At 52.5% G+C, this 19,219-nt stretch overlaps 7 protein-coding genes across 7 annotated transcripts; 3 read left to right on the top strand and 4 right to left on the bottom strand.

The window, feature by feature from the left end:
* Positions 1–1,650: 1,650 nt before the first annotated feature.
* On the top strand, positions 1,651–5,208 carry ACET3X_008132 (uncharacterized protein; the record flags this gene model as incomplete). The annotated part of the gene is made up of 4 exons (XM_069454271.1): positions 1,651–1,935; positions 1,990–2,109; positions 2,163–2,255; positions 2,308–5,208. The coding sequence occupies 4 exons, from the start codon at positions 1,651–1,653 to the stop codon at positions 5,206–5,208; spliced, it is 3,399 nt and encodes a 1,132-aa protein (XP_069303734.1).
* Positions 5,209–6,630: 1,422 nt separating this feature from the next.
* ACET3X_008131 (uncharacterized protein) lies at positions 6,631–8,953 on the bottom strand (the record flags this gene model as incomplete). The annotated part of the gene is made up of 2 exons (XM_069454270.1): positions 6,631–7,198; positions 7,686–8,953. 2 exons carry the CDS (start codon positions 8,951–8,953, stop codon positions 6,631–6,633), a joined length of 1,836 nt encoding a protein of 611 aa, XP_069303733.1.
* A 1,691-nt stretch (positions 8,954–10,644) lies between these two features.
* Positions 10,645–12,337, bottom strand: ACET3X_008130 (uncharacterized protein; the record flags this gene model as incomplete). The annotated part of the gene is made up of 2 exons (XM_069454269.1): positions 10,645–12,154; positions 12,204–12,337. 2 exons carry the CDS (start codon positions 12,335–12,337, stop codon positions 10,645–10,647), a joined length of 1,644 nt encoding a protein of 547 aa, XP_069303732.1.
* A 658-nt stretch (positions 12,338–12,995) lies between these two features.
* On the top strand, positions 12,996–14,205 carry ACET3X_008129 (uncharacterized protein). Its single transcript, XM_069454268.1, has 3 exons — positions 12,996–13,087; positions 13,150–13,297; positions 13,350–14,205. Exons 1-3 carry the CDS (start codon positions 13,009–13,011, stop codon positions 14,128–14,130), a joined length of 1,008 nt encoding a protein of 335 aa, XP_069303731.1. The 5' UTR covers positions 12,996–13,008; the 3' UTR covers positions 14,131–14,205.
* A 624-nt stretch (positions 14,206–14,829) lies between these two features.
* ACET3X_008128 (60S ribosomal protein eL36) lies at positions 14,830–15,399 on the bottom strand (the record flags this gene model as incomplete). The annotated part of the gene is made up of 4 exons (XM_069454267.1): positions 14,830–14,910; positions 15,000–15,081; positions 15,157–15,256; positions 15,342–15,399. 4 exons carry the CDS (start codon positions 15,397–15,399, stop codon positions 14,830–14,832), a joined length of 321 nt encoding a protein of 106 aa, XP_069303730.1.
* Positions 15,400–15,827: 428 nt separating this feature from the next.
* Positions 15,828–17,660, bottom strand: ACET3X_008127 (uncharacterized protein; the record flags this gene model as incomplete). The annotated part of the gene is made up of 4 exons (XM_069454266.1): positions 15,828–16,756; positions 16,808–17,446; positions 17,495–17,543; positions 17,610–17,660. 4 exons carry the CDS (start codon positions 17,658–17,660, stop codon positions 15,828–15,830), a joined length of 1,668 nt encoding a protein of 555 aa, XP_069303729.1.
* A 313-nt stretch (positions 17,661–17,973) lies between these two features.
* On the top strand, positions 17,974–19,106 carry ACET3X_008126 (uncharacterized protein). Its single transcript, XM_069454265.1, has 3 exons — positions 17,974–18,139; positions 18,198–18,225; positions 18,282–19,106. Exons 1-3 carry the CDS (start codon positions 18,049–18,051, stop codon positions 19,051–19,053), a joined length of 891 nt encoding a protein of 296 aa, XP_069303728.1. The 5' UTR covers positions 17,974–18,048; the 3' UTR covers positions 19,054–19,106.
* The last annotated feature ends 113 nt before the right edge of the window (positions 19,107–19,219 follow it).

Raw genomic sequence — 19,219 nt, 5'->3', positions numbered from 1 at the left:
TCATCATAGCAGTAGCCACTGACCTGTTCAACTCTGTCGCCTCTTCATCGAGTGTGGGGGCGGGAAGGCTACTATGGGAGCTAGGCCAGGGAGTCCCACAAAAACTGCGACGTGGGAAGTGCACGTTGAGACAGCAATTCGAATCATTTGAATATCGCAGGATTTCTTATCAGGGAGTGCTGACATGCTTTTCGTTGTCTATACACACAAGCTGACATCTGATCCTGTTAGATTCGTAGTCATGGGCAAAGTGACCCTAGACTGACATAGTATAGCCGCAGTTCGCTTGTCACCCACAGAAGACGAATCGTGCAATGGGCCAGACCATAACACTGTTGAAGAAGAAAGCCAATAGTTGGTGTGGCTTCGGATTCCGGCAATTTGTTATTGGAAGAATCCAGGGCACATGTAGGCAACCGGAGTAACAGGCGACATAGTCCTAAAATGCTGCTTTTCGGTCTCCAGCCAATGTGCTGTGCGATATGCATCTCTTCATCCCGACTACTTTGTGTGCGTTAAATCTGGTGGTGTCGGCACAGGACTCTCCTTTGACGACTCCACTCTGCTTCTTCTGGCGATTACATTATGTCCTGCACCAATGACGAATTCTGGTAACATGAGTACCGCAACTATCATCTTTCGATTACTGACGCTAGTTTCAAAACCGTGGTCTATGTCACTGAGTGTCAATCCAATCTGGGCTATCCGTCTTGCACGGATTGGGCTTGTCCAGTCAGTGGTAGTACTGTTGTTGATCAGACTACGCGGCCTTGGACAAAGCATGAGAACACGAGATGGACATGGGATGAGGGTCGAGATGGGACTAGTCATCTGGAGACGTCGAGTTTAGGGCATTTGAGCAGTGTGGCCAAGCTGCTTGTCACGATTCGTGTCGGAGGGGCCGACAAAGTGCCAGCCATAAGTAGGCATTCTTTCTGGGTCACTCGATGCTTAGACGTCGTGTTGGCCAATCGCTAACGCACATACCACAGTGATGATCAGTATGCTGAGTGAAGCGGAAGCGATGATAAGCCGAAGGTTGACGGCCAGTTTGACGGCGCATGGTGATGCAGCGCCCAAAGCTGTAGGCCGGGTAGGGAGCGAGGCTCTGTTCGGTGCGGCAGGAGTGCTGGGTGCAGCCGTATTTGGGTCATGGGCATCGTGGGTCACAGATTGATGAGGAAAAAAGGGTTCAAAAGAAAGGTGTGGAGAAATGGTTGAAGGGAGCCATGGGGTGGAATTGTGACAGGAATGTGAAGGGTCGTGTGGCCCACGTCATTGGCGGGTCAGGCTCGCAGTAGAGCGACCAGATCCAATCAGACGGTAGCATGCATGGCAAGGTGAATAGTCGTGGAGATGGTTGGCGCTGGAGAGCAATGATATGCCCATTGCAGGGCGCTAAGGAGAGAGTGTGAGGGATGATTGTGAACGGCTGCTGCGGCAAACGGGTCGGAGGGCAAGGGCAGCAGCGACCGAGCGCCAACATGCTTAGGCTAGTCGACCCGCCGCCGCTGCATGCACGACCACTGCCAACGATAGTCTTTCTTCTCTACAAGGGCAAGTCCCATGTGAGCAGATGCCCCGTCTATCAACCCCGACCTGCACCTCGCCGTGAGAGAGAGAGACACGAGAGAGCCGCCGCCGCCCGCCATGGACAGTCGAGCGTCGCCAACCCCGCCCGCCGCTCGCCCCAAGAATTCGGCCTCTTCCATCGCATCCTCGTCCAACACGACTTCACACAGCGCCGCTGCCTCGCAGTCTGCCGCCATGCCCTCGAGTTCACGGGCCGGGCGCGGAGGCACCCCGACTGCCAGCCACTCTGCCTCCAAGCTCATCGACCAGGACAAGCCGACACGGGCGGCAAGCAAGGACAGCCTCAAGCAGAAGATGCTCACCAAGAAGGACGAGCCCCCGCCCCCGAGCAGGGCAGAGGAAGTACGAGCCGCTGTGTTGCACCGCTCTGCAGACCTTTTCGCTGACATGCCGCAGCAACTCAAGGCGCTCAAGTCCGAGTTTGACAGCCTTCGCTCCCACCTCACATGCAAGATTTGTGACCGCTTGCTCTACCAGCCCTACACCATATCGTGTGGCCACACGTACTGCTACACAGTAAGACAGACGCGCACCTGGCCGCCGCACCTGCCATCTTCTAACATGTCCAGTGTCTCTGCACGTGGTTCGTTGCCAACAAGGCCCGCAAGACATGTCCCGACTGCCGCATCGTCGTCAAAGACCTGCCGGCCCCCGCCTATGTGGTGAGTCAGCCTGCACACAACCCCAGCGACAATGTCTAACAAATTTGGCTAGATACGTGAAATGACAAGCGTCTTCATCGCGCGAGCCGAATTACTACCCGCGGGCGAGAGCATCGAAGACCACAAGAAGTGGCTCAAGGACGAGACCGACGCCGTGCAGTCCGACAAGGACAACATCGACCCCCGGGCTGGCGGGCTCTTCAAGGGCTGCTTCAGGCTATCGCATCACCAACGGGGACCGTCACTGCAAGTCGTGCGCGATCAGGAAGATGGCGTCGACCGATGTCCGGTGTGCACCTGGGAGTTGGAAGACGGCGGATGCACCCAGTGCGGGCTGATCTTCGACGAGACTGGCGAGGTCTCATGGGGTGACAGCTTTACCGGCTTCAGTGACATGGATGAGATGTCAGAGCATGATCAGGACGACTTCGACGGCGAGATGGACATGGAGGACCCAGACTACGACGGCTACGGAGATGGCATGGAAGACTGGGGCGCGTTCCCTCCCGACCAAAGCTCCTTCATGATGCGACGCTTCTTGGAAGCTGGCATCCCACCCAACGCAGCCACCTTTGCCAGACGACGTCCAATCACGCACAGCGAAGCCGGCAGCCGACGCTCCTACACACAGAGCATAGTCTCAGACATGTACGGTGACGAAATGGACACGGTCGAGGAGGAAGATGAAGACGGCCTGGATGAGGATTCCTCCATGAACGACTTCATTGACGACGGGGCCGTACCTGCATCAAGCTCACCCAGTGCTGCGTCGTCCACTCCCGGTCCCGTGACCCAACAACCCACCAACAGAGCGCGCACCCAAGCCCGAGCACGTCGCATCGTCGAGTCTGAATCGTCGTCGAACCGCTCTAGTACCGTTGAGGAAGAGGACGAAGACGAGGAAGATGAAGGTCCGATCCGCAGGGGGATGAGGAATCCTGCCCAGGCCCGCGTCCTACATCGGGCAAACGGGTCAAGGTCCTCTCGTGAGACAGCTTCAACCACGTCCACTGACGTCTCCAACGAGGAGCTCGACGAAGACACCCAGGCGCTGCTGCGAGAGGAGGGATGGGAGCTGCAACGCGACTACGACGACGAGATGGGAGAAGAGGATGAAGATGACAGTGATGGAGGAAGGACGACCGTTGGGTGGGAACCGCTTGCGAACTCAAATGACAGAAGCCGAATGGGCGGTTCTCTAACACCTACTGCAGATCGTCCTCGGCCTAGTGCCCCCATACGCCCGCCCTCCAGAACCGGCAACGTCCGCACCTTGAATACCTCGCGTGGTCTCCGCCGAAGATCCTCTATCCTCGCCACCCAGACAGCCAACTACGAAGATGGGGAAGCGGACGATGATGACTCTGATCAGGAGGGCGACATCGAGCTCGCCATGAACGCCCTGCGGACGCGTCGCTCACAAGCTCATCTGCGGAACAATGCAGCCTTCTCAAACTCGACTGCTCGCAACAACAACCAAGGGCCCGCTGCTGGGGACGGAACGAACGAGGCGGATACTGATGATAACTCGGACAACTCGCAAGGGCACAGGCGAGGGGCACCACGCATGCAGCGTCGCGAATACGACCCACGCATCAGTTGGATGTTCGCTGCTCACCAGGCGGCTCTGCAGCAGCACCAGATGGCAGGTGCGTTGATAGACGTTGAGCCACGGGCCATCACGCCGCTGTCTCGCCCTCGCACAAGGAATAGGAACCGGCCCAGTCCGGCGCAAGCATACTCTCCCTTCCTGCCCCCTGCGCGCATACGAACACCGCTTATGGATAATACTTCGAATTACATGATGGATCCGCGGCTCCCAATATCCCCCCCTCGACGAAGCGCCATGTCTCCGGGCTTACCAGGGATGGGCAATGCCGGCAACATGGGCCGCTTCGATCGTGCACCTTCTGTTAGTTCCAATAGCAATGCTTCTACCATATTGACTCCTGGCACTTCCACGACCTCTTCCCAAAATGGCATCGATACCATAGCGCAAACTCAGGCACAGGCAGCCATGGACATGATAGACCGTCCTCAGAGTCGCGTTGGCGCTCGCCCATCCTCGGCAAATAGCAGGAGGAACTCGGGCAATTTCAGTGCAGCCAACGCATTTCCTCATGCTGCCATGGGCTTGCATGTCCAAGGCGCAGCTCTTCCTCCTTTCGCTGCACGCGGTAACCCTTGGGCTGCATTCGTGCAGGCACGCGGTGTCCGTAATCGCAACTCCCGTCAAGTTCTCCGTGACCAGTCCTCCGTAGCAACCTTGCGGCCAGCAGGCTCTCGCGTTAATATCAGAGATGCTGGCAACCCTCCGCAAGGCATGAGACCCCAGCCCTCACGTCTCAATCTACGGCCACAGCCGTCGCGGCGTCAGCTCGCTCCTCAGGCATCTACACGAACTCTGCGCGCAGATGGAAATGGTAGACCGCCTCCATCGCCCACGCAAAATGTACAACCCACTGTACAGCCTGCCGCTCGTCCTGTCGGGTTGACTCCAGACGAGCGTAATCTCCGAGCTCGAGAACTTATTGAGACGAGAAGACAAGCACTTGGTCAGCGAGATACTAGCGTGCCAGCTCGTACCAATCCTTTCACTCAAGGCTTCCAACGTCCGGCAAACCCCACCGGCTCTCCTCAGATGCAGCAGCCAACCACAGCGCAGCACGTAAGAAGCAACTCAAACGAGTCTATTAACTCTACCGGCACTGTTCAAGGCGCTCCAGCATCACCAGTCCTCGGTCGACGCAGGAGCAATCGCAACATGCTCAACAGCACGCCGCCTGGTGCCCTCCCACCACAGCAGGGAGCCTATGTCGCTCCTCCGATTGCGTATGCGAACAGCTACTACCGCCCACGGCCAGGATCTTCGTCTGGCTCACCAGCGGCATACGAATCAACATTGACAAACAACACGCGGGGCAGCCCTATGATGGCAGGTCCCCTTATTTAAAATCGTACTCCTCTATCATGGACTTTTTCTTTTTGTTATCCTTTATCGGTGTTTTGACAAGTCACTCTTTTAGCTTTGAACGGGTACGACCACATGGGGTATATGAGTATGAGTGTATGTCTGTTTTCACGACTGTTTTTAGCGGCATCAGAACTGGTTCAGCGAGCTTTTTCATCGAGGCATTTACTGGCGTCATTCATTCGGGCACTATACCATGACATTGAGCGATTGGGTCCTTGATAGGCATCAACATGAGCGATGGACGATGGGGAAGGGAAGGAGAGGATAGTTTTCTTAGTTTACTTGCATTTGGAATGATCAATATGAGGGTTTCGATGGCGCTGAATATAGAATTACATGATGAGGGAGATTCCAAGTCCCACTTCAAGCATGTGTGGTGCGTTTCTTTACTAGTTGCATCCGTTTTATCTTCTTCTCACCACCCTCTCCTTTCTTCGCTTCCACCTCGTCTCCGTCATCTTCTCCGTCCTGTTCGCTCCCCCCTCTCTTCCTCTATCGCCTTCTTCTTGTTCGTCTTCTCCTGTTCCTTGTTGTCCTTCTTCTCCTTATTTTTGCTGCCCCTGTTTGGGTGTGTTTTATTCCAGTTCTTTGTCTTCGATCCTCTACACGCCTTGCAATTCACCCAGTTGGAACGTGCATCTGCTTCCAGGTAAGTCCCACACCCTTGTTCGCATAATTTCCTTTCGATTTCTTCTTCTTCGTCTGATTCTGTTCCTGTGTCGTCGGCTGTTTCTTCTTCTGCCTTGCGTGCTTTCTTCTCCTCAATTTTTCCTTTTACGTTGCCATCTGTGCGTCCGCCGTCTGCACCTTTGCTGGCTCCAGAAGGAAGCACACGTGAGATCTTTTTCTGAGGAGGCGACGTTTCTTTGAGCTCAGGTAGATCATGTAGCTTACGTTTCACTGCCCGGCATTCTTTCTCTATGCTTGTGATATGCTGGAGGATGGATTGTATTTCCTCACTGACGTTGGATGTTGAGGCTTCCTGCTGCTTTGGACTATGCTTCGCGGGAGGTGACATGTTTGATCTTCTGTTGTTCAGGTTTTCTTTTCTCACGCTCATGTTGTCTTGTGGATAGTTTATACGTCATGGTCTGGTTTGTTTGAGTAGAACTTTAGAAGTTGAGCGAGCGTACATGAAAGTGAGAGAGAAATCTTGGAACTTATTGTGGTTCAGTATACGGAACATGACAGTTTTGGTGGCAAACGTGGACTTTTGCATACTCTGGCACACGTCGATCTTTCCAGATGCACATGGACCTGCTACAGACATGTCGGTGAGTGAGGAAATGATCAAACTATCGCATTGTGTGTAGACAGACATCAGACGCCACAAGGTCAATGGCATGTGCGTGAAAGCAAGGTATCCAGCGGATTGATAATTGCTCTTGACAATACTGATCCCTATTCCCGTTGCCTAGCCATCTCCTTGCTTAGTGCCTCCATCTTGGCAGCGATCCCCTCTTCATTCTTGTCAATCTTCTTATTGATGTCGTCGAATGCTTCATCAACCATATAGCGCAATGAATCAAATATGTCGTTTGTGAGTTGACTGCTAACAGCTTTCTTCGCGTAATCTTCCAGCACTTTCTGCATCTTCTCGGTTTCCATCTGCTTGATGATGTGATCGGAAACTTTGTCTCGTAGATCCCGGCTCTTCAATACTTCTTCCACTTTTGTGTGAACCGCGGCCTTGCTGTCGGTGGTGAGGTTATGAATAGTGGAAGAAAAGGCTTTCGAAAAGGTGGCAGGAGCTAGTTGGTGTCCTATATCGAGCACCTGATTTCTTAGCTCGTTGATCTCCTGCGGAAGGTCTTTTGTGCTTGCTGTCAATGATTCGATTTCGGATTGAAGGAGCTGAAGAGCGATCTGTACGGCCTCGACAGTGGGCACTTGTCCTCCGTCGATGAATTGAAAGTTTGAGCTCATACGGTTGAATTTCTCGACAGTGTTTCGTGATGAGAGAACAGTGCTAGAACGTGGAGACGATGGTCTTGTAGCGACGTGCAAGATGTTTGGGACGAACTGGACAAGAGCTGCGCGTGGGTTAGATGGCAAACACACATCTCGTCTCGTGACCTATGATACGACGTGGTTGTTACTTAGTTCAACCACGAATAACACTCTAGTCACAATTCTGCAAGTTTGTTTTGAGCATTCATTCGACTGTCATCACATGATTCTCTTACAGCGCAGCATCTTCTGTCTTGCCTTTTTCAGCTTTGTCGTTCTCGTCAAGTCCATCATCACCATAATGTGGGTGGTTTCACTAACAAAGCTCTTCTCTTGCACAATGGCGTGAGCGACATCATACACTGAATGCGTCCCGCATGTGACCGTCCTTCTGAGCAGACGTCTGCTTGTACCCCCATGACCAAAAACCCCGTAAGAACCAAACAATCTTCTCGCTGAATCGGATTTCCGACGACATCGATCAGACCTGATGCTGGTACTCATACAACTCTTCAAGTGGCTGGCCTTTCAGCAGCTTCATCTCTTGACGAAAAGCAGTTTTTGCCTTTCCGAGTCTTCCCACTCCAGCGACTGATACCAGCTTATCCAACAGAGCAGTGTTCTTGTTGTAAAGATTCCTGTAGTTCTTGAACATGCCCGACATGTGTGTTTGCAACAGATCCCTAGCTTCAACAGCAGCCTTTTTCTGCATATTGATCTTGTCCTTCGACATGGATTCCCGGCTGAGCTCGATGAGCTGTTCGCCTCGCTGATGGAAGCCCTGCTCTAGTTCTTTGACTTGATCATGAAGCTCCTGAATGCGTTGGCGTGCGGCAAGAAGTTCGGAAGATCCACCTGTTTCCAGTTCCACAACCTTCCTCGATAGGTTGGTGTTCTCCTTGATCAGCCTGCCATTACGCTGCTTCAGCTTTTGTCTGGACTTCTTTTGTCTCAGCGCAACGTCCTTTATGCCTTCCTCAGAACCGTGCATCTTCTTGTAGAGTTCCTTTTGGTCGCATACGTCCTGGGTCAAGGCGGAAATCTCGGCCCTCAGGTTATCCTTGTCTGCATTGAGTAGCGCAACACTGCGTACAAGTGCGGTATTCTCATTTGCGAACTTCGTGTTGTGTTCTCGGAGTCTCTTAATTTCGGTCTTGAAGGCTTCCTCTTGTTGATTGGCAACGGGAGTACCTTTCTCATCTTCGAGTAGCGTGATTTTGCGCAAAAGTGCAGTGTTATCTTTGGCAAGCGTTGCGTTGTGTTCGTGAAGTATCTGTATCTCCGCGCTGGCGCCTTCGTGTTGCCTCTTTAGAACGATGCTCTCATCAGTGAGTAACCGAACACAGCGTCCAAGTGTGGTCTTCTCTTCTGCGAGCTTCGCGTTGCTTTCGCGCAGGAGCTTGATCTCTGTCTTAGCGGCTTCGTCATGTCCCTCAGCCTTCACCTTCAGAATAGCGAGCTGATCCTGGATGAGAATATCATGCACTATAGGTGTCCCATACTGCTGCTTCACTGCCGCTTCCAGGTCCAAGATGTACTGCTCTGTGCTCTCTTTCTCCTTCGCCAAGATCTCCTCGTGGGCCTCCAGGGCTTCTTTGCCCAAAGCCTGTTCCAGTGCTTTGCGTGTCGCAAGCATGAACGACTTCTCCTCCTCTGTCTCCTGCTGTTCTGACTGAGGCACTTTGGAGTGGGCATCAGAGGTGGGCGCCTGGGAGCTGTTGCTGTCGCGTTTCTGTTTGGTCGCTGGACTCGGGGAAATAGCCTGCGCTGGCATGTTGCTAGGTTTTGCACGCTTCGTTAGACTGGGTGAAACAGCATGTGCTGGGATCCCGTTGGGCCTTCCGCGCTTTGTTGGACGACCACCAGGTTTTGGGGTTCGTGGCTTTTCGACCGACCGAACGAAGATGATGTCGTCTGTGCTGTCTGAATCAAGCTCAGTGATGTGCTGCGCGTTCATCTGCTCGTCTCAGTATCAGTGTATGCTGGGCAGGTGCAAGCGGCGTGCGTACCGTGTTTGTAGAAGCTGTCGGACTGTCGTGCTTGGGTGATGGAGCTGTTGGGTCAGAGAAACCGAAAGTTATCTTTTGGGTCTCCGGCCCTCGTGGTGATAGTGAGTGTGAAGATTGTGGCTAGCTCAGGCAGCGCAACGTGCCGACTTTGGTCATCGAAGCGCTGTTGAAGGAGAAACGCGTTACCTCCGCACGCCAAAGCAGCCCGATGCATCCCGAATTTTGGAAGCAAACAAATACTACGCGAAGTGTTGGTGGAGGCTATTTCCCAAAAACGACACGTCCTTGGTCTTGCAAACTGCCCGGCCTGTGGGAGAGCACATCAGCAATGAGATCCTGTGTATACAAGGGAAAAATCGAACACTAACTCTGTAGTTGCCTAGGTAGATTATTACAGTACAAAGGAAGATTAATTCAGGCAGCGCCAACGTCAAAACCACCGCCACCAAGGACGGTATTCGATGATCTTCAATCCCAAAGAGATGTCTTGGAGAATCAACTTCTGCTGTCGCACTTCTTCCCTGAGAGCAGCGTTCTTGTCGGCTAGCTGCCGGGCGAGCTGCTGGTTATGTTGGAGTAGGTATGATCGATTAGATCTGACCACTAAGGAGCTGGCAAAAGCTGTGTATACGGCTGGTGTCGTGCCCATCATACCAGCAATAAGTAACCACTCGTGTTGTGAGAGCGTCCCATAGGCGTAGCGATAATGCTGATAAAGTAAAGGTTTATCGTCCATGTCGGCTTTTGATAGGCGCGATCCCATAGTACCTGCTAGTGTTAATCAGAGTAGTAGGAAAGAAGGGGGAGTAGGAGGGTAAGAGGGCTTTTTATACTTTTATTCGAGCCTGGCTAATTTGGGTCGAGTCTCCGCCTCCATGCAGCCACCTAGAGAATCGTGGTTTTGGACACATTTATGAACCATACATGGTCATTGGCTATGGTGGCGATGCTAGTTTGGTAATATTGAGTCGCTCACTTTCGTCTATGGGTCATAGCCGTACCATGGATGGGATGAGGTGTACCATGGGTGCAGCCACCTACATGTCATTGTCGGAACACTATTGCCAAAACTGCATCCATCAAATCAAAAAGAAGGTTCCAGGAGGTATTATAACGGGGCAGGTCATGGTGAGAATGTTACCTCTGTAGTTGACGAGGTAGAGTATTGTAATACAAGGGAAGAATAATCTTTCTCTGTAGCTATAGTAGGATGTTCGATTTATCCCATGTACGGCGTGCTGTGGAGGATCATGTGCACACGTACAACTTAGAAAAGAATCTCGAAGATTATACCAGCTTTCATATATCACAATTCATGTTTGCTACCAATGACCATCATGCCCATAGCATTGTACTTGAGAGAAGAAAGCGCTCCATCGCCAATATCAAACGCCCAGAAAATGCTCGTCTGAGAATACATGACTGCCTTCAATCACATGCTTGTTCGTGAATCGACTTACTTCTTCTTAAACAAGCCCTTCCCAAGCAGATTCTTTAGCTTGCTCTCCTTTTCTTCATTACTCATGTTAGCCTTGCGCTTGCCTTCCGCGACCGTCTGACCCTGAGAAGCTTGGGGTTTAGCCTTTTCCTCCTGTACTGGCTCTTCGACTTTGAGCGCCTGAGCCTTCGCTTGCCATTCCTGGGAAAGAGTATGTCGGCTCGCCCTCGCCTCAGCGCTGGCATTGTCGGCCCATTGGAAAGTGATGAGTTCGTTGTTGAAAAAACGAAGATCGTGCACTAAACGCTTGTTGTCTTGTGGGATGAGGACGAGACGACCGGTTGGACCCGTGTTCTTGAGTTGAAAGGGTTCATTCTTTTTCTCCAAAAACCCACGCACGAAGTCGTACAGGCCAACTGCAGTATCGTTCTTGTTGAAGTTCATCTGAATGAGCGCACCGTCCGGCATCCGTATACGAAGTGCACCGCCCTTCTCGGCTGCCGCGTCAATCTTTGCCTGTCGCTCCTTTTCCTGCTCCTCCAACTCTTTGTCGGATAGCAGTCGCGTATTCCGTGTTTTGCCTAGCAACGCATTTTGATGTGCCTTTGCGTGTTCGATGGTGGGAAGGTAGTCACTTTCGTTGAAGGCATTTCGTGCCGCTTGTGGAGTCGACGATGTCGGCGCAGAAAAGATCTGGACGTTGCGAGGTTGTTCGGATGGCTGTGATGAGGCTTGAGTGGTTTGTGCATCGGATTGATCACGTTCTACAGGTGCAGACGACGCTGTTGATGTTGCTGCTGCCAATGCTGCTGCTGGAGAAGTGTTCTCCAGTTTCTCAGTCGCATTGTTCTCGGTAGATACTTGGGGCTCTTGTACGGGCTGTGCAGCTGGTTTCGAGTCGACGTCCATCGGCGCTGGATCAGGCTCGTCGTTACGGACCGTCTCGCCTGCTACGACCTCTGACGCCTCCGGAGCTGCCTGGGCAGGATCCGGTATTGAAGCTAGTTGGTCGGTCGTCGAGGCATGTGCACCTTCTGCACCAGCAGACGCAGGCTCAGCGGACTTGAAGTACTGTGTTATTTGTGCCATGGCCTCTTCCAGCGGAGTTCCGCTGTTCTTGTATGACAGCTTTAGCAGGGCCGACCCGCTATCGAAACCCAGCTGGCTGAGAGTCTGTTGTAGCTCGACGAAGCTGGACTGCTCCTTGTGGCCTGGCATGACGGTTATGACAGGTTGCTCGTAGTGTAGCCTGCCAGCACCAGACGCGCCGCTCATCTCAGGGATACCGCGCTGTGTGAAGTTGTAGTTGGCTCCCTGGCCACTCTCAAAGTGTCGCAGTATCTCCCATAACGAGGTGTTGCTCGCAAACTTGCCTGTAAGGCGTTTGTTCTGCTCGCTTGCAGGGAGCTGGAGCGCGACGGATATGACGGTGGGTGATCGCGATGCTTGGACAAGCTCCAATCGGGCACCTTGGGGAAGGTTCGCGAGTCGTATTTGCTGTGATAGGGAAATGGGCTTGTTGTTATACCTGGCAGCTCGTTAGTCGTAATCCAACAGAAGAATAGCTTGCAACTGACTTGAGCGTAAACTGATCCTTGTTGACACCAAACTTCTGGCATGCCTCGTCCCGGACCTCGGTCAAGTACTTGGTGGGCGTTGTGGGGATTTTGAAAGTCCTCGCGTACGAGTTGAAGACTACGACGTGCGACATTATGCGCGGATGAGTCTGTAGAGACCGAAGGCGAGAAGGAAAGCAGCGGGAGCGTTTGCTATCAAGATAGCGCGGGAGTACCAGCGGTTCCAGCTATGTGCCCTTCGAGTTGCTTCGCTTCGCTCGACCAAGAGAATAATGCTGGCAATGTGGAGGAGCTTTGCTTCGGCGAAACTAAGTAGGAGATTGTTTGGGCCTGCCATAGAGGCGATTAGGGAGCGTGTTCACACAGTGTCGCGGACGGTGAACGCCAATAGGGGCGCTTACCAATCCTTTGCAGGTGCGACGGTCTATGGCTCAGTCACCGGGTTTCACGGCGAGTGACGCGGTTATTAAGCGATAGCGATGATGGCGATTCTGATTATGTCGAGGGCGGAGGAACGTGTATAGACTCGGCGGATGCGTCGTCGGTGTAGGCTTCGGTTATATTGAAGCAGGCACTCGGTCGACTGTTCGCAACTGCAGCGTCAGCCGGCAGCGTGGTTCTGGAAGCTTCGAGGTGGTTTTGCCGCGTACTCAGGTGTTGGTGCCTGCAGGTGTTGTACCTTGCCCTCCCTGTCGATCGTCGGTGACGGAATACCAACACCCCCGCCCCCACTAAATCTACCGGTAGTCCAAGTCGCGCCTCCTGCACAAACAACTGCACCAACCCACGTACATCCCCAACAATCATGTCTGCAACCGTCGAGATCAAGTCGCCTGCACAGTTGAGCTCGCTGCTCTCCTCATCGCGCGTCGTAGTAGTCAATTGTAACGCGCGGCCCGGCATCTACTTGGACAGATTTCGGATGCTAACACCTGTTACTTGCCAGTCTACAACGAAGAAAACACGTCGAGCAAAGCCATCGCGCCTGTATACGAACAACTAGCTGGCCAGCTTACACGGCCCGGACAAATCACCTTCACCAAAGTCAGCACAGTTCAGCAAGCACAAATTGCACAGAGCTATAATGTCACCAAGTATGCATACTATCGAAACGACATGACTTGAACGACATTTGACATTATATAGCACCCCGACATTTATCATCTACAAGAACAACCAGCAGGTGAAGAAGTACGCCGGCTCAAATCCCCAGCAACTCTCCGAAGCGATCAAGACCCTCGCCGCAGAAGCAGAAAACGATGGAAAGGGGGGCAGTGGCGCCTCTGGTGCGGGCGGGAGCAGCAGCGGAAGTGGTGCGTGGATAGGCGCCAGCCTACCGCGCGGGTACACTGATGTAACCGACTCCGTCGACCCACGCGGCCTCGATCTTCTCAACGCGGACAGCGATTTCGGCACCGTCAAGACGCTTTTCGAGTCATCACAACCTAGCTCGCTCAACAAGGGCAAGGGCGCGTCAACCGGCTCAGAAGGCAAGAAGGACTGGGTAGAGAGTGATGTGGACAACCAGCTTATGCTGTACGTACCCTTCATGGCCAACTTGAAGGTACACACGATTCACATCACATCGTGTGTGTCCGGCAACGAAGACGACGACGAGGCGCCAGTACGGCCGAAAACCATTCACGTCTGGACGAACCGGGCGAACAACCTGGGCTTTGAGGAGGCCGAGGACATCCCAGCGACTCAGACGATTGAGTTGAAGCCGTCAGACTGGGACGAGGCGACACAGACGGCCAAGCTAGAACTTCGGTTCGTCAAGTTCCAGAACGTCTACTCACTGGTATTATTCGTCGCGGACGCCGAAGGCGACAGCGAGAAGACGCGCATCGATCGTATTCGCTTTGTTGGCGAGACTGGCGAGAAGCGTGAAATCGGCAAGTTGGAGAAGATTGGCCACGACGATTAATCAGCGTCACGAATGGAGTCAGTAGGGTAGCATATTCTCATCTTAGAGTGTTTACCGGATTTGCAAGACACGACGATTAATGCATTACGTTCAGTCCCAACCCTAAGCTGGGATTGTCATGTCCATTGACACTGTCGCTTGATTGAGACACCAAGGTGGCTTCATGCAGCGTCTTGCATCGCAGGTTCTCAATGATACTAGCAGAAGACATCACGCAAGTAGTTGGGATGTCCGCGCCCCTGCTCGAGGCCTCACTCACACACAAAGAAGTATGAGGCCTGAGCAGTCTTGTCTCCAAGCAAAGCGCGTTTCAATATAAGCATTTCTCGGCCCTTACTCTGCCATTGATAAGGGCAATAGAGTAGGAATTTGACATCCATGCTAAGTCGGCATCATTGACGCATCACACCTCACGCGCACACACGCATGCATAGGTGCACCGGGACAGGTTGGTTTGGCGTGAACCAATCGTCACATTTCATGATTTTGAGTGACACATGCTAGGTACGTTTAAGAACCACCATTGTCCATTGCCATACTCCGATGAATCGTGTCATACTTTTGTGGTATGTTGTGACGTTCCGAGATCGTATCGAGCCGCCCGTTGTGAAAAGAGACCGAACACCCAGGATAAAATCGGAAAGGAAGTCGGTCGCTCGTTCGCCGTGTTGCTTCATCCACCGCAAATCGTGAAACCGTTTAGTGACCAGCGCGCCTCGACTCGGCGATGACCTTGGTCATCTCGTCGACCTTTCTCTTTGAGCGGCCAAAGGTACCGAGCTGTAAGTTGTTAGTGAATGTTCGTGTGTGGGAGGTGGTAGAGCGTGTTGGAGATCGATCGTGTTGTTGTGCTGGTGAGAGAGACGTACCCTCTTCTTCGCTAGACGGCGAGCACGCTTGTCCTTGGAGTTGCGGAGCAATTCGATGATGCGCTTCTCGTATGGGGCAAGACTGTAGACACGTCAAGTCAGCACGCTGTTGCATGATTGTTGCGCAGTTCCTGCGAAAGTTCGAGCGGCAACGTACCCAGCAACTTCCTTGGTGATCTCACGGACAAACGCAGTGCGCTTGGAGAGGAAACCCTTCCTCCTCGAGATCCTGGGAGCGGGGGTCCTGGGGGTGACCTCTGTAGACTGTGTTAGCCTCTATCCAAGAAGTTTCTTAATCGTAGCGATCGGTGCGTGTCGAGAGCGGCGAGCGGGGTGACGTACTGTGGCCGGCGTTGAGGCCAACGATGAGGCCAGACTTCTGCTTGACTTCCTTCGGCATCGTGACGGTCGTGATGTTGTCGATTGTCGATGAGAGCAGAGTCGCAGATTTGGAAGGGTAATTTTGGCTCGGCTGTGCGGTGTTGCCAAGATGGCGCTAGCTGTAAGCAGGCACGTGCCCTCGAGACATCTGAAGCCGCCAACATCATCGGCCTGCACCTCGAACTAGTCCAATTTTCCAAACACGGTCTGATTCACTTCGCATGCTGTTAGTGGCCATGCGTGTAGTAGACAACGTGGTTGTTTTTGTTGTTGTGAGGGAACCTGTCATGGACTTGAAATTCTCTCATCTGGGCAGACTGTTCAGCTGAGTAGAGGAGATGGAAAGACAGCATAAGGGATACGAGAAGAGCCAGGAGTCAGAACAAGAGGCAAGGGACCAACTGGTGAGACTCTGGTTATTTCTGATATACATTGCACCTAGGCAGCCTACAGCTTCGCCTTGGTCTTGGCGTCCTCCTCTTCTTGCGCCTTCACCTTGAGCATCCGTCTGAGGATCTTGCCGCTTACAGATTTGGGGATCTCATCAACCCATCTCACTCCGCCGCGTAGTCTCTTGTGATGCGCAACCTTTGCGCTCAGCCAGTCTATGATCTCCTGTGCATCTTCATCGGTCTTGCCTAGCCCATCCTTGGGTACGATATAGGCGCGCGGTAGTTCAGAAGCATCGTCTTTCGAGTAGACCCCGATCACAGCTACGTCATTGATCTTTGGGTGGGAGACAAGAATGCCCTCCAATTCCGCAGGTGGCACCTGGAATCCTTTATACTTGATGAGTTCCTTCACACGGTCGGTAATGTAGAAGTTGCCATCCTTGTCTTGGTACCCGACATCACCTGTCTTGAAGTAACCATCTGCTGTCTTTGCATGCGCAGTCCCCTCAGGGTTGTTGAGGTAGCCCTTGAAGACGTTCGGACCCTTGATCCAGAGTTCGCCAACCTCGCCGACAGCCATCTCCTTCTCGTCTGGAGACATGTACTTTGCGGTCTGGTAGGGCAGAAGCGTGCCTACCGATCCGATAGTCTTGTCCCAGTCTTCCCAAGGCTGGGTATGTGTTGTCGGGCTAGTCTCTGAAAGACCGTATCCCTGTTTCACAGGAATCTTCAATCTGCTGTAGACTGCCTCCACAAGCTCTCTCGTCAAAGGCGCAGCGCCAGAGTTCATCATGCGAATCGAGCTCAGGTCGTAGTTCGAAACTAAAGGATGCTTGCTGAGGAGTAGAACAATTGGTGGTACCACATAGGCAAATGTGATCTTGAGCTCCTGGATGAACTTGCAGAAGTCTTCGAGATCGAACTTTGGCATCACAACGAGGTGGAGACCAGTGTACAAGCTCTGGTGGATCAGACAGGTCAAGCCTACTGACAGTTAGCTATGATGATCTAGTCGTGAGTATGGACGAAACTTGCCGTAAATGTGGAAGAATGGCAGGAATGCCAGAAGTTTATCACCTTCGCCAGTTGGGCCGCCCGTTGGCTGCAGTTTACCAGCCTCCGCAGCTTTGATCATCATTGTGTTGGAGACAATGTTGCGGTGGGTCAGCATGACACCCTTGGGATGACCTGTAGTTCCACTCGAGTATACCAAAAACGCCAGGTCTTCTGACGGGTTGGTCGCCTTTGTTCTCCGCCATCTCGATGTCCCCGCTGTGTTGACAATACTAGTGAAATGCTTCACTTTGTAAGACGGATCTTTCTGATCGCCCATTACGATCACGCGATCAAGAGGGATGCCGACTTGCTTCGCAGCCTCTTGCGCATTCTTGATGAAAGGCAGCTGTGTTACTAGAGCCTTTGCTCCAGAATCCTTGAGCTGAAACGCGAGTTCGTCAACTGTGTAGTTTGGGTTCGCTGGAGAGAGAACACCTCCCGCCCAGTGGCAACCCCATGTTATTGCAGGCGTGTCGATACAGTTGGGTGTGTACAAGGCGAGAACATCGCCTTTTTGCCACCCCCAGAGTGCCTTTAGCCCTTTGCCAAAGGTGACGGCAGTATCTCGAACTTGAGCGTAGGTGTAAGAACGCTTGGTGTACGGGTCAAAGTAGATCACTGTTACCCATTAGCGATTACTCATCCCGGCATCACATGTGAACATACCTTTGTCGTCGGCGTATGGTTTGTCCTTTCTTTCGAAGAGAAACGCCCACTAGGATTAGAAATAAACGTCAGCGCGAATTCAGTCTATGAGCTTATCTCCGGGTATAAAGCTTACCAGATCTACATCTGGAATTGGTAAGCTAGGGTACAGGCTCTCTGAAGGCATCTTGGTGGTTGATGATAGACGTGGTGATCTGTGTTAATATCCAGCCAAGAGATCCTATGGAAGAGTGGATTGGAAGCAGAAGGATGCCAGAACAAGAAGACGGACATAGTCAGGCGCGCTCTTGCTGGCAGCGGATTGCCGAGGGCAGACGCCGCGCATTGGAGCGGCTGGTGACGATTAGGCGGCCGGGGTAACTCCACACATCTTGGGGAAGCGTGACCGAGGTTCTTTCCGTTTGCGGCATTAGCGGCGCGATAGCTGCAGATGGCCTACCGAGGTCCCTGGTATTGCGACATTCGCGACACTCGCGACCTCTAACCGTTTGGCCATATAGACCTTTTGGCGTTCTCCATTTACTTCTTGGTCCTGCAACGTTCGCCTGCTGAAGATGACGGGCTGGGAACAAGCTACCGCAGTGGAGAAACTCTCTTCCAACACGTACTCGTGCAACTTACAAGATGATTGGTGCATTGGAACCGGTATGTCAGACCTGGCGGCAGCATACATAACGTCGTACACACAGGCTAACGGCAACAGTTCCCAACGGTGGTTATGTCACTGGATGGTAGGCATCAGCGCACTCTGCATCAGGGGTTACACTGACCAGAATCGTTTTCACAGCATACTGGAAGTAGTCAAGACACATTTCAACACAACTTTGGCAGAACAGAACCAGCCACACACGATAACCCTCCATGTCGAGTTCCTGCGACGGACGCAAACCGGACCTGCCACATACAAAGTCGAAGATGTGAAGCTCGGCCGACAAACATCTACTGTGCATGTGACCATGGAGCAAGACGGGCGGACAGAAGTCGTCGCGTACGTTACAAACTCCAACCTGGACACGGAAACGGGCTTTACTCACGATACCGGATACCGGATCTCGCCACCCATTGCATCGGTAGACTTTTCGAAGCTAGAGAATGACCAAGACCCGAATTGGTACAAAGCAGAATTGCCAAACTCCGGCTTCAGAAAGGCGACGAAAAGAGCTGATTTCTACTTTCGCCGAGGAGACAGAAAGCCATCGTATCTTTCCGATCAATGGATGTGCTTCTCCGATGGGAAAAACTTTACCAATTCATCGATCGCATTCGCCGCAGACATATTTCCGCTGATGGTTGAGTGGTACAGAAAGAAGGACGAGGGACCTTTTTGGTACCCGACGCTGCTGCTGAACCTGGACGTTAAGAAATCGCTGCCACCGGAAGGAGTCAAATGGCTGCAGGTCAGAGTTGAGATGAAGAAGGTGGTGAATGGCAGGATGGACTTGGAAGTGTTTGTACATGATGATGCAGGCGATCTGGTGGCTTTGAGCCATCATGTGGCACTCGTGGTCGATGTTAGTAGGAATACGGCGGCGAGGAGTACGGGAAACGCAAAGATGTAGAATCGGTGATTGTACAGGTATAGATATTGGCGTTTTTGCGGTTTTCTCGCTTATCTAGATAATATTCATGGTTAACCCTTGCATTACAATGCGCATTTGTTGGGACGTCTCGGGTCGTCGTATTGCCGTGTGGTGTTGTGCGATTGCCAAACAGTAATTAGCACTG

This window comes from Alternaria dauci, chromosome 8 (assembly GCF_042100115.1).
Source record: "Alternaria dauci strain A2016 chromosome 8, whole genome shotgun sequence".
NCBI lineage: Eukaryota > Fungi > Ascomycota > Dothideomycetes > Pleosporales > Pleosporaceae > Alternaria > Alternaria dauci.
The sequence above is the reverse complement of the archived record's forward strand: the minus strand, read 5'-3'. Positions and strand labels throughout refer to the sequence as shown.

Excerpts from the sequence above, each read along its gene's own strand:
- ACET3X_008129 (XM_069454268.1), top strand. The coding sequence starts at position 13,009 with ATGTCTGCAACCGTCGAGATCAAGTCGCCTGCACAGTTGAGCTCGCTG. Across the intron at positions 13,088-13,149 it reads GCGCGTCGTAGTAGTCAATT|TCTACAACGAAGAAAACACG; the intron begins GTAACGCGCGGC and ends GTTACTTGCCAG. Across the intron at positions 13,298-13,349 it reads CAGAGCTATAATGTCACCAA|CACCCCGACATTTATCATCT; the intron begins GTATGCATACTA and ends GACATTATATAG.
- ACET3X_008126 (XM_069454265.1), top strand. The coding sequence starts at position 18,049 with ATGACGGGCTGGGAACAAGCTACCGCAGTGGAGAAACTCTCTTCCAAC. Across the intron at positions 18,140-18,197 it reads TGATTGGTGCATTGGAACCG|TTCCCAACGGTGGTTATGTC; the intron begins GTATGTCAGACC and ends TAACGGCAACAG. Across the intron at positions 18,226-18,281 it reads GGTGGTTATGTCACTGGATG|CATACTGGAAGTAGTCAAGA; the intron begins GTAGGCATCAGC and ends TCGTTTTCACAG.